Raw genomic sequence first — 14,052 nt, forward strand, 5'->3', positions numbered from 1 at the left:
TGGGGGACAGGAAGGGAGGGATCCCCCGTGGCGGCTTCAGGGGAAGGGGTTGGGCAGGCAATATTCTCTGTGGTAGCCAGTACCATGTACCCCCCAACAAGCGGCTCACCTACCCCTAAGGGTACGTGTACCACGTGTTGAGGATTAGGTGGCTTGCCCAGAGTCATAAGAAGCAGTGTGTGGGGTTTGAACCTACAACCTCGGGGTGCTGAGGCTGTAGCTCTAACCACTATGCCCACACACTCCTCCACAAAGCCAGTGCTTAATCCTCTGGTTAAGTAGTATGCAATCTTGCTGCTTTTTGGAACTCTACCAGGTACTTGTGACCTACATTGGCCATTATTGGAAACAAGGTATTGGACTAAATCAGGGATCTCAAAGCCCCTCCTTGAGGGCTGCAATCCAGTCGGGTTTTCAGGATTTCCCCAATGAATATGCATTGAAAGAAGTGCATGCACATAGATCTCATGCATATTCATTGGGGAAATCCTGAAAACCCGACTGGATTGCGGCCCTCAAAGAGGGACTTTGAGACCCCTGGACTATAAATGGACCCTTGGTCTGACCCACTAGGGTAACTCTACATTCTTAACTTGCAGCTCTTCTACTTGAAGTTGCTGCCCTAAGTGATCACTATTGATTACCCCGTCCTGAGAAGCCATTGTATGTGTGTGCATTCAGTTTCTCTAATGGAAAAGCAGGGCATGAGAGGTGTGTTGATTTTTTTTTTTTTTTTTTTTTTAACAAGATTGCAATGTGTACAGCAAGGTGGTATAGGTGTGACTAATAATGAAACTGTCCCCACTTGTTTGTTTCCCTCTTCTCTAGTTGCTGGGTCTTCCAGATGTAGATGATGATGCTTTTGAAGAATATAATGCAGATGTTGAAGAGGAAGAACCTGAAGCAGACCATCAACAAATGGGCGTCAGTCAGCAGTAAATTACCAAGGAATTAAAAATATTAAACTGGCAACTACAAACTATCTCTGAGCTATATTTAAATCAGATATATATGCGTGTGTGTGTGTATATATATAAATATACAGACACACATCTACATACATACATACATAATGTTCAATCAAGTGACCTGAGTTTCACTCCTGCTTCAGTGGAGTCTATATGGATTGTCTTGGTTGCATTTCACCCTTAGGCTTAGCTTGGTCGCTAAAGGCCTCCTCAGTCTGTAATAGAGAATAACAGCACTTTTGAGTTCTTTGAATGTAAGAACTATTTCAGCTTTCTGTTAAGCCTTGGTCTCTCACCTCATATAGTGAAATAAACTCAAGGTCAGGGTATCAGTCTCATGTCAGCAGGGTGGTTGGGCTTTTATGAAATGTCTTTTTTTTTTTTAGCTTGGGTTTAGGAGATTTCTTCTTTTGTGTTTTTACAAGCTACTAGACTGTGTGTACAGTTATGACATATTATGATAGGTTACTATCTTAACAGCGTAATGAATGGACAAGGAGGAAAGGGGGTGGAAATGGCACTTGTACAACATAAGTCTGTGACTTGGCGTTTTGTTTTGGGGGTTTTTTTGTGCTGCTTCATTGACAAATTCATGAAATACTGGCAGTGTATGGCATAAAATGACAAATTCCCCCAAAATGTCCCCCCTCCCCCTTTTACAAAACTGTTGCGTGGTTTTTAGCGCCAGCCGCAGTGGTAACAGCTCCAGTGCTCATAGGAATTCTATGAGCGTTAGTGCTATTACTGCTGCGACCGGTACTAAAAAACGTGCTACGGTTTTGTGAAAGGGGAGATTTAGTGCGTTAAATGTTTACTTAAGTGGCTGAATTAATTCCAGCATAACTAATAAAGCCATAGAATTCGCTAGAAGCCCACTTAGTTTGAGAGAGAAGCTGGGGTGCAGGTTTTTAGATTAAATATAATGGAGATCTTTTAATATTCTTTATTTCCTAGCCAAGGAAGGCAGGAGGCAAATTAATTTGAATTTGCTCATTTTATTTTGGAGACAAGGTGCTTATAAAATGCCTTTCAGCTTAGCAGGATATTTTTTTCAGAAGGGCAGTTGAAGGACCGTGAACTAGAAAGAACTTGACAGGCTTTCATTGCAAGGGTTGCATGGAAAGTGAAAGAAAATAAACTTGACCATATACAGTGTAATCAAATTAAAAAAAAAAAGATTGCAAGTGTAGAAATACTACTGTAGTCATTTCTCAGAATATTAATGTTTTAAACATGAGTATTTAAATTCTTCAGATTTCAGTAATAAAACTTTTACGCATGAAGACTTTTGTAGCCTGAGTGAGCATGGAGCAGGTAGCACTTCACCTTTGATGTTGGATAGGCAAGGATGGTGTGTTGGCACAGTGGCTGTGTACTCGCTGCACCTTAAGACCATAAGAGAGACCAGATGTAGGGTTCAGATCTGGGAAAAACATTGTACTTGTTAGCCTGCAAGTGGTATGTACATACGGGCAGGGGTCATGGCACTCTTACGTGAAGGCATGATTTATTGAAGGAAAAATAAGGCACAGTACCAGTGTTCCCCTCTCCCAGGGCTTCTGTAAATGATACTGATGGATCGTGTCAAATGTCAACGCTTCCTCTGCAGTAACTTTTTTGTGACTTTAAGCACTGTGTTTTCTCCTGCGCAATGATACTTCTTGCACTTTGCTCCATTTCAACTGGCACCAGGCCTTTCTAATCCATTTCGAGAGGCCTATTGTCCAAGTTCCAAGTATATGTTAATTCAGCCCTCTCACTGTATACAATCTTTGTTTTCAAGCAAACAGCAAGCTATCGATAATGGTAGTTTCACATTCCTGTTCCCAGCATTATCTGTGACCTGGAGTAGGTGAAACTTGGCTTGCTAAAAAAAAGAAATTGAATATATTGAGGGCAATACATGTTTATAAAATATGGTGTGCACTGCTAAAATTGAATGTATGTAATAATAAAACAAATTTTAACTTATACTTCAACTTGGACCAGTTCACCTCTGTGTTTCTACATTCATGTTGGGCTCTTAATCCTTAGGAGTCTAATGGCTGTTCCAAGAAAAGAAATGAACCTGGAGTCTTTGTACTAGCTAACGATATTGTTCCCTTGCCACGGTGAAGTCCTCTGCTGTTGGAGATCTGTGGCCTGAACTACAGGAATTTCCATTTCAGCACTGGGCAAAAAAAAAAAAAAAAAAAAAGGATTATATGGTATCCCTTTTGGTCAATTGCTGTTTTCCAAAATCTTTTAAACAGCTGACTGCTTGATAAAGATGTATGGTTTATATTATAATGCCTTTGAGAAATCCTCTGATGGCAGCAAAGTTTTTCTGAGTATGGAGGCCACAATTGCCCTTCACACCCTCCATAACAGTAAACAGAAACTGCTTTTGGACTTTCAGTCAATAAGTGCATTGATCATTCCTTTAGGCTGTTTGTAAGCCAGAACAGTTCTTTAAAGGAGCATTTAAATAATATCCAACTCGGTTAGCTAAGACCAAATTGCTCCCGGTGGCCATGTAGCGTTGAAATTAAGTTCCCGTCCTAGGGAACTACATACATCCTTCTGAAATCTGTTCAGAGCGAATGCACTGATGGTTTCAGTTGGTTGCTTAAAAATTCACTATTATGATTTGGCAGTCTTGGTAAAGAGAACCAAACTTGACTAGCCTTTTAGAGAGAGTCCCTTTTAAAGCAGGGGTCAAGATTATGTGAGAGAGATTTGCACTGCCAGTGCCTATGCCATAAGAATATTTGTAACTATGACAGAAATCAGTTTTATAAGCTATCTGCCTGGCATTTGTCATGAAATAAATTGACTGGAACAATTTTAAAGAGTGGGAAAATTATCTTGGAATAAAAAGACTTGTCTCTCCTAATGCTATATATAAACTTGCGTGCTCAAATTTCCCGAATAGTGCACAAATTTGCATGTGGAAATTTTAGATTAAGGCCAATGGGGGACACAATTGGAGTTAATGGAAAATTATTGGCGATAATTGGCCTTTAGCTTATTGGGACCAATTAGCAGTTGCGTGTGTAACTGTCCTTAGTCGCCATTTTAAAAGTTGTGTGCTCAAATTCCAGTGTGGGCATCTTCTAGGGCAGTGGTTCCCAACCCTGTCCTGGAGGACCACCAGGCCAATTGGGTTTTCAGGCTAGCCCTAATGAATATGCATGGCTGAGATTTGCATGCCTCTCACTTCCATTATATGCAAATCTCTCTCATGCATATTCATTAGGGCCTGAAAACCCGATTGGCCTGGTGGTCCTCCAGGACAGGGTTGGGAACCCACTGTTCTAGGGGATATGGACCTAGGAGGAGCATGGCAAGTCAGGGATATGTCAAGCAGTTACAGGCACAGATTATAGAATACTATCATTTATGTGCCTAACAGCCTACAGTTAGGCACAAACATTTACGTCAGCCACTAGTGTTCATGCCTAAAATTAGGTGTATAAATGTGGACTCGCGCACATAACTTTTATCCTAGTATTCTACACAGAAGTTATGCGCACAACTGTTGTGTTAGAATTTGTGCTTAATGTACGTCATCCTGGCACTTAAAATTTCAGTGATCTTTTTGAGAATTTACCCCTTAGTTTTGTACTAAAATAGCATTTGTTCCCCCTCTGTGTTCAGACACTTCTGCTGAATCATGGGAGTGAGGAGAGTGAGACACACAGAAGAAAGTAGCTAGATTAGAGAGAGAGAGAAAAAAAACTTATCAAAAAGCCATTCTCCCTTCCTTTTAGGGGTTATAGTCCTCTGATCCAGAACTACAGTTGTAGAAACTGCTTCAAACATACCCAACTATAAATCTGCCAGGTTGAAGGGCTGCCTTCTTGGAAGAAATAACATCACAACTGTATTTCAAAGGATTGAGAGCTAATTTTTAGCTCTAGCTGTGCCTGTAATTTATTAATGCAAAACCATTGGGCTTTAAAAGGATATGTCTATTAATGTCTCTGATTATATGTTGTCCATGGCACATTATATGTATAACGTTCTGTACTGGAGCCCCATCACCAAGCCTAGTGTGTAGTGGTCTAAAATCAACACTTTTCCCCCCCATTTTTTCCTACTCTCTGTAAATAGAAACAAGCCCTGTAAAATGTGCTTCATTTGAAATGCCCATTTTAATAAATTCACTGGAATTGCATTGTTATCCATCCAAGTTGTGGCTTGAGCCCTGCATCCTAAAATGTCATTCTGTCTGCCATGTCGGAGCAGCTTCATGTAAGATGCTGTTAAACACCTTTTTTAATTTTGGTTTTCTGTGATTAAGGTACAATACCATTATTTATGTAGACGAGGTCTGTGATAACTTTGCATGTTTAAAATTTTTAAAAAAGTTTGCTTCTGTCTTTGGAGGGGAAAAATAAAACCATTTAAACTGTCTGAAAAAGTGTATGATGATTGTTTTAATGGAACTAGCTATATAAAGAGTGAAGATAATTTGTTCTATAAGGAATGCTGCTTCAGTGTAAGATGTTGGAACTGGAATGTCAAAAAGAAAAGCTCCCAAGTCTTTGCATGAAACTTTGTCCATGGTTTCATTTCCTGACTTTGAGATATCTAGTTGCCAAAATCAAGAATATATTTAAACAAGGAGATTGCAGTTAAACTGCTTATGAAACCCAAGGGTATATGGGTCCATTTTTTTTTTTTTAACCCGAGAGGTAAAGTAGCTTGTACTGACACTTCAAATGTAACAAAATGGAGCTTAAAAATCAATATTAAAGCATTATGAATCTAGTCTCTATAGAGCTGTGCAACAGTCGAAGGAAAGATGTCCAGGTAGGCACTTGTTTTGAACATATCTAGGAAGCATTTCTTATAATACTGTATGAGGGCTGATTGAAAAGTAATGAGACTGCCTCTGATTTTTCTTTCCAAGAAATAGACGTGCTAATGCTGTGCTGGTTCATGTGAAGCTCATACATTGACGTTTCTGAACCTGCAGTTGGACTGCCGTAGTCTTCATTGCTGGGTCATAGCGAGAGGGGGAACTTCATACATTTTGTTATGGCAGATGAGGAAGACATGTCTGTGAGAATTTGCAGCATGGCTAATTTTTTCACCACTATATGCTTACCTTAACATTTCAAGAGTTTTGTTACCGCTGTTTCCAAGTTTAACACAAAATTCAATCACACACCCGGTGTACACTCACAGACACGTCTTTCTCATCTGCCATGACGAAACTTAGTTTTTCCTCTCGCTGTGACGAAACTTACGAAGTTCTCCCTCTCGCTGTGACCCAACAATGAAGACTATGGCAGTCCTAACTGCAGGTTCAGAAACGTCACAAGAACCAGCACTGCTTTGCCATGTCTACTTCTTGGAAAGAAACATAGAGGCAGTCTCATTACTTTTCAGTCAGCCCTCGTATATTGGACTGCTGCATAACCTGTTCCAAGATTCCAAAGCAGTAACTTCATTGCAGAGATACCAAGCAAAAAAATGTTTTGCCGTTTCATACAATTCTGCCACTGCAGATAGTATAATAAACTCAGAGGAGTTGTATCATGAAGATGGAGAATAAAATACCAGAAGTGATATTGTTAAAGGCGTTTGGGTATTTAAAAGGGAAGAAAATATTTTCTGGATCCTCTGGCTGAGAAATAGTTTAATGTGCTTCATGAATGTGGAATCCATAGAAAAGAATGAAGATAATGCATTTATTAGATTGTGAGGTAAAAAACTAATTTTTTAAAAAACTGGGTACCTTTGTGCCATCTTATTTTGGGCAAAAGATATTCTTGTAGAAATGGAAGGTCCCTCTGACGAATGGAGGTTGTTACGAGGGGGTGCTGAAAAGTTCTCAGCCCAACCAAGACGGGAATAGAAACATAGAATATGACAGTGGAAAAGGGCCACTAGCCCAACAAGTCTGCCTACTCTAAGGACCTAAGCACTTCTACGAAGTGAATCCATATGCTTATCCTATTTTTTCTTAAAATCGAGAACGTTGCTTGCCTTAATTACCTGTAGTGGAAGATCATTCCAACGATCAACTGCCCTTTCAGTGAAGAAATACTTCCTACTGTTGCTATGAAATCTCCCACCCCTGAGTTTCAACGGATGCCGTCTTGTTGCCGTAGGTCCTGTAAGGAAAAAGATATCATCTTCTACCTCAATATGGCCAGTTACATATTTGAACGTCTCTATCATATCTCCCCTCTCTCTGCGTTCCTCGAGAGAGTATAGCTGCAACTTACCTAGACGTTCCTCATATGGGAGATCCTTGAGTCCTGAGACCATCCTGGTGGCCATTCGCTGAACCAACTCCACTCTCAGCACATCCTTTTGATAATGTGGCCTCCAAAATTGAACACAATATTCCAGATGAGGTCTCACCATGGACCTGTACAACAGCATTACAACTTTGGGTTTTCGGCTGACAAAACTTCAAGCTCTTTTTAAGATTTAGAAACAGAAAATAGATGGAGCAAAATCTGGTGAGTAGGGTGAATGATCTATGCAGGAAAACTCCAACTGCGTCAAAACCATCATTTTGCCAGCCTTTTGAGCAGGTGCATTGTCTTGCAAAAAGAGAATTCCTTTCTGCAGCTTCCCTCTCTTTTTTTCTTTCAAAGCCTTCTTTAATCGGCACAGCAAGTTACAGTAGAATTCTGCATTAACTGTTTGGCCTCTTGGAAGATAGTCATTACAACACCTTCCTAATTCCAAAACACTGTGGCCATGACCTTTACTGCAGACTTTTGGGTCTTTATTTTCTTGGCCTTGGAGAACCTGAGTGCCGCCATTGCATAGACTTTTTTTGTCTCAGGATCATAGTGGTATAACCATGTTTCATCAACAGTAACTAGTCATTCTAAAAAGTTGGCACCAGCTTGCTGAAAATCAATTTGGAAGTGTCCACTCTGTCGTTTCTCGTCAGCATTCAAATATTTGGGTACCCACTTGGCTGACAGCTTCTGTATACCCAGCTGCTGGATTATATACCCAACACATTCCTTGGATATCTATTAGTGTCTTAGCAATTGTTTTAGCCAGTATTTGCCAATCTGCTAAAATCAAGTCATGGACATGGTCTACAATTTCAGGATTTGTCACCATTTGAGGCCTCATACCTTGCTGCATCCTTGGTTTCAGTTTCCACACTGAAAGTTTGCACACCACCAGTGGTGTAGTAAAGGGGGGCGAGGGGGATGGTCTGTCCTGGGTGCCATGGGGGGGGGCACTGACACCCCTCCTCTCCATCCCTCTTCCCATTCTTCCACACATTCGCCCCTTCCCTTCCCCCATACCTCTAATTGAAGTTGTTTGCGGCAGTCAACAAATGTGCATAGAAGTGATGTTGGAGAACCGAGGGGGGTTCGAGAATCATGTTGTTGACTGCCGCGAGCAACAACCAACTAGAGCAGGGATCTCAAAGTCCCTCCTTGAGGGCCGCAATCCAGTTGGGTTTTCAGGATTTCCCCAATGAATATGCATTGAAAGCAGTGCATGCACATAGATCTCATGCATATTCATTGGGGACATCCTGAAAACCCAACTGGATTGCGGCCCAAAAGGAGGGACTTTGAGACCCCTGAACTAGAGGTATGGAGGAATGGGGTGCACATGGCAGGTGCAATTGGGGAAGGTACAAGGGGTGCACGTGGCAGGCACAGTGGGGAAGGGGTGTCGCCAACCTTGCTTCTCACCCTTGCAATGCCACCACACACCACTTCTTCACTGTGGAGTATGATGGGCATTTGTCACTCAGGCCCTCTTCTATCAAACTGCGATAGTTTTTAGCACGGAGAGCCGCGGTGAAAGGCCGGTGCTACTCCTGACACTCCTGAGCACCGGGAGCAGCACGTCTCCCCGCACTAAAAACTATCGCGATTTGATAGAAGAGGGCCTTAGTGTTTGAATCATATATTCATGGATTTCCTTTGGAGTTTTCTACAGGAATAGGAACTTCATGATGGCACAGAGTACCACACTTGAAAATTCCACACTTCATTGACATGGTTGAATCAATGATCTGTAACAACGTCAGAACATAGCATTATGATTCTGCAAATTGACACTTGCAAAATAAAATAACATTCTTTTCAGCTACAGTGGCAAAATAATGCTCAGAATTTAGGAAGTTGGGCTGAGAACTTTTCAGCACCCTCTTGTATTTCTCCATGGATAAGCAGGGTGAAACCACTCACATTAGTGACAAATTAATAGAATTGATTTCAGAATAGCTCTTGCAAAGCTCAGAAAAAAATAATAAAAAATATGTGCATGGGAGTTCCCATACATCTGTTGTCACAAGTTATTTCAGTCCATTTTATCAATGCTGCTTTATGGATGGTTTCATTTACTCTCACAACATGCATTCCAGTGCAATATGGTATGCTGAATCTTAGGGTTGTGCATACTGCAGAAGTTCTCAATCACAACTTTTCAACTCCTCCTCCACAGTCTCTTCTGCCCCCTTCAGTTCTGCAGGCGAGCATGCAAGTGTTGTTCTGATCTGCTCTGTTTATTTCTTTGTTTTTTGGTTTGTTTGTGGTTTTTATTTGGCTCAAGGGCCTGCTGTGCCTGCTTGGAGAGGAGCAGACTAGTTTGCAGCTGGCAGATTTATCCTTTAGGGACCTGTGCAGCCAGCCTGCTGAAGATTTGTGGCTCTCCGCACTTTGCGCACTTGACTTGGGCAGGAGCTTTAGTGCAGACTGTTAGGCATCAATAGTGTCCTTCATGGCTCTCAGGATGCAGGCTGAAGTTTCACCTCTCCTACCTTTTCTGTGTCTGTTGCACTAGAGAGCTGCACGGGAACGGGGATGACGGGAATCCCGCGGGGATCCCGCGGGTTCCCCCTTTGAGTCACGGGGATCCCGTGGGGACGCCCCCTAGGGTCGCGGGGATCCCGTGGGGACGCCTCCGAGGGTCGCAGGGTTCCTGCGGGGTTGGATCGCAGTGCACTCGAGCCGCGAGGGTAGTCTCCTCCTTACCTGCCCTGTCGCAGCACACAGCCGAACGGAAATCTTCCCGATGTCAGCGCTGACGTCGGAGGGAGGGCTTAAGCAAAGCCCTCCCTTCCTCCGACGTCAGCGCTGACATCAGGAAGACTTCCAGTCGGCTGTGTGCGGCAGGGCAGGTAGGGAGAAGGCAATGGCGTACGAAAGAGGGGGGAGGGGGCGGTCCGCCCCGAAGAATGTGCACCCGATCGACCGACAACAGGCCCGGCCGACAAATCTCCCTGCCCTGTAGCCGCGAATCTAAATTACCTCTTACAGCAGCTTCACTACTCCAGCTGCTGTAAGAAGGTAATTTAGATTCGCGGCTACAGGACAGGGAGATTTGTCCGACCGGGCCTGTTCTGTTGTCGGTCCGGTGCAAAAGCGCCACAAAGGTGGAGGCAGGGAGGGAGGAAAGGTGGAGTGGAGAAGAAAAGACGCTTAAGGGGGGAGAAGGCCGCTGAAAGCACTGGGGAAGACAAAGGGGTGGAAAAGAACGCTGAAAGGACATGGGATAAACGGGAGGAAGGGGGGGGAAGGACCCTGAAAGCACTGGGGAAGACAAAGGGGTGGAGAATGCCACTGAAAGGACATGGGGAAAACAGGGGTGGAGAAGGCCGCTGAAAGGACATGGGGAAGACAGGGGGGAGAAGGCCGCTGAAAGGACATGGGGAAGACAGAGGGGGGAGAAGGCCGCTGAAAGGACATGGGGAAGGCAGAGGGGGGAGAAGGACACTGAAAGGAAATGGGGAAGAGGGAATGGGAAGAAGACGCTGGCAGGGAAGAAGACAGAGGTGCCAGACTATGGGGGGAGCGGAGGGAAAAAGATGGGTGCCAGACCAATTTGGGAGGGGGGAGAAAGGGAGAGGCACAGTAACAGAGCAAATGGAAGACACAGAGAGAAGAGAGGCAGTGGATGGAAGGAATTGAATGAGAACATGAAGAAAGCAGAAACCAGGCAATAAAGGTAGGAAAAAAATTCTTTTTTTTTTTTTTTGCTTAAGGATAAAGTAGTATATTAGTTGTGTTGATAAAAATTTATAAACATTAGAGGTTCTGGTAGAAACCCGTTTACAAAGTATGTATTCTTCCCAATTAATATTTCCAAATTAATAAAGTCTTTTTGCTTATTTTTAAATGGGTTTCTACCAGAGCCTTTAATTCAGTAGCATAATTAAATGAAATAACTATTTCTGTAGTTTATAGGGACAAGCGGGGACGTAGGGGATTCCTTGCAGGGACGGGCAGGGACGGAGGGGTATCCTCACGGGGACGGGTGGGGACGGAGGGATTCCTCGCGGGGACGGGTGGGGACGGTTTGGAGTCTTCACGGGGACGGGTGGGGACGGGTGGGATTTCTGTCCCCGTGCAACTCTCTATGTTGCACCCTGGGGTGTAGAGAAATCATTCCAACTATGGTCTGACTAGCAGCTTGAAGATCTCAACGTGGCAGCTGACTGGTGGTTTGAGGCAGAGAATCTCTCCAGATCCAGCTACACTTTAAAGGAGCTGAAGCAGATTACAGTACCATTTCCCCAACACATGGTCTGTGAGTAGAGGCTGTGACAGCCTATAGGGAAAATCGGGGGTGGGGGGCCTTGGGCCTTGAAAATTGTTTTAACTGTTTCTGCAGTTAGGTCTTTGGTCCCATTCCTCTAAGAAACTATTTTTTCAGTCTTGAAGTGTTTTAAAGCTGTTTTATGGTGCCAAAATGCTGCTGTGGTGGCCATCTTTTGATTTCCTGGGGGGGGGGGGGGGTTCTAAGTTCTCAAACTTCTTCAAGATATCTTGTTTTGCCTCAAAACTGATAGGGATGAAATCCTCAGACTCTTAATACCTCTATATGATGCCTTTGTACTAGATGAGCAGCTGAAGAGTGCCCTTGCGCTACATGGCATGGGATTGAAGGACAGGAGCTTTGGGCTTAGCCCCTCCACAGGCCTCTAGGAGTGGAATGAAACACCTTCTGGAGCCCAGGACAGCAGCTTTGCACACCATATGGGTGTAGATGCTTTACAACCAATAAAAAGGCATTTGCTCCACTCTAAAGGGCAAGGAGAGTTGCCGTCTCACTTCTGTACCTCAGAGTTCATTAATCCCCTCTGACAGGCTTATGCACAAGGCAGAAATCTGCCAGTCAGGTCTGTGGGCAAGCGGATCAGTGTTCAGGCCTCTCTGGATACTCAAGAGTGCTTCCCTGAGAGTGGAGGCTATTCTGAATCACGATGGTCCAACGGATAGGGATTTGGAGTACGAGGGGTCGGATTTAATCACTTTATTTTCCCAAAGTGAGGCTTCCCTGATGGGAGACCTAGAGGACCAGGAGGCAGTATCGACCAGGGAGAGGATACCTCCATTTGCCAACTTTTTAAGTCCTCTGTATTGCTGGAGATCATCACCGAGTCCCTCCAAGAACTGAAGATAAACCATCTGCAAATGCCATCCTCCCATTGTTCTGATCAGGATCTGGCCTCAGCCTATGAGGATCCTGGTCACAGAGTCCTGAGAGATCCCCCAAAGGCTCCCTGAGGGTGGCTAAAACCATGGCAAAATTGTATCCCATAGATCAGGAATTCCAGCAAATGTTTGCTATGCCAAAGGTGGATTCCAATGATAGCTCAGGTGACCAAACGCACTTCCTGACTAATCACTAGTATTCCACAGGAGCAGTGGCGTACCTAGGGTATGTGGCACCCGGGGCCCATCATTTTTTGAACCCCCCCACCCACCCTCCATGTAAAAAATATTTTTTGTAATAACCATGAAACGGTATAAATGGTCAGAATAGAAACAGGGAGTGAAAATATTATTTTATTGAACCTCATATATGTAACCATTATTCCAAACATAACATAAAATAAATTATGTCTGAATTGTCATGAAATCAGAAGTACATATGGAGTAGTTGCAGGTGATACTTGGGACAGTTCTGATTGTATTAATTCAGTTTTATGTGTTTTTTGAATAGAAGGGTTTTTATTTCTTTTTTGAAGGTTTTGTAGTCTGTGGTCGAGGTCAATAGGTTGTAGAGTTGGGGGTCGAGTGTTAGGAGGTTGTCGAACAGTTTTTTTCTTTTGACATTTTTGGTTGGAGGGTGTGTGAATGGTGTGCGAGTTCTCCTATGTCTGGTTGAGGTGGATTTAATTATTTAGCTGAAGAAATTAGTTACCCCCCCCCCCCCATTCCACACACATTAATTCTCTTCCATTTTTGTTCCCATTATAAAAAACACTGATAAGTTCCCAGAAAAAAAATACATTAAAATAAGAAGTGAAACCAAAGGCCCCTACAGATGAGAACATAACATAAGAATAGCCTAACTGGGTCAGACCAATGGTCCATCATGCCCAGTAGCCCATTCTCATGGTAGCCAAACCAGGTCACTAGTACCTGGTCAAAACCCAAAGAGTAGCAACATTCCATGCTACCGATCCAGGGCAAGCAGACACTTCCCCATGTCTTAATAACAGACTATGGACTTTTCCTCCAGGAATTTGTCCAAATCTTTCTTAAAACCAGCTAAGCTATCTGCTTTTACCATAACTTCTGGCCACTTCATTTTTAAGCTTAGATCTTTCCTTCCAAACAGACCTTGCTAGATGTCAAATACAACACAAGGGAACTTCACACGGACTTAGCTGTGCAGGAAAGGTGAATCTCCTCATACACCCACCTATAGTGCAAAAATGTGCAAAGGTCTGTTTTTTTTCTTTTGATCACTAGATAGCCTAATGCCACACAAGCAGCACTGTTACAAAAGGTCAATGCTAAGGTTAACAAAGTTTCCTTCCTTGGACCACAAGGAGATACTGACAAACCACTGGAAGAGATCCCAAAACAACTACCTAGGCACAATACCCAAAGACCCACTCAGTGTGTGAACCAGTTGAGTGGAGTGGACTAACTGGGGGGTGGAAATGGGCCCGGAGTTTGCACAGCAGAATTTCCCAGACCACCTCTTCCTCTCAACACATTGACACACTGCCACCACCACCACCACCACTAGGAACACCTCACTGGGTAGGCCAGCAATGCTTATAAACTTTATAAAACACATTATTATATTTTTTTTATAAAGCACATATTTTAACTGAACTCTCTGACATCCTCAGCCTTTC

General features: G+C 43.3%; 1 protein-coding gene across 1 annotated transcript in view; it reads left to right on the forward strand.

Moving 5' to 3' along the window:
• The window catches only part of MTURN (maturin, neural progenitor differentiation regulator homolog), a 64,935-nt gene extending 59,569 nt beyond the window's left edge, over positions 1-5,366 (forward strand). The window contains exon 3 of the mRNA XM_033930052.1: positions 829-5,366. Coding sequence (XP_033785943.1) covers positions 829-939 — 111 coding nt within the window. The 3' untranslated portion in view covers positions 940-5,366. The remainder of the gene's footprint in view (positions 1-828) is intronic.
• Positions 5,367-14,052: the final 8,686 nt, after the last annotated feature.

The sequence above is a fragment of the Geotrypetes seraphini genome, chromosome 2 (genome assembly GCF_902459505.1).
Source record: "Geotrypetes seraphini chromosome 2, aGeoSer1.1, whole genome shotgun sequence".
Taxonomy (NCBI): Eukaryota; Metazoa; Chordata; class Amphibia; order Gymnophiona; family Dermophiidae; genus Geotrypetes; species Geotrypetes seraphini.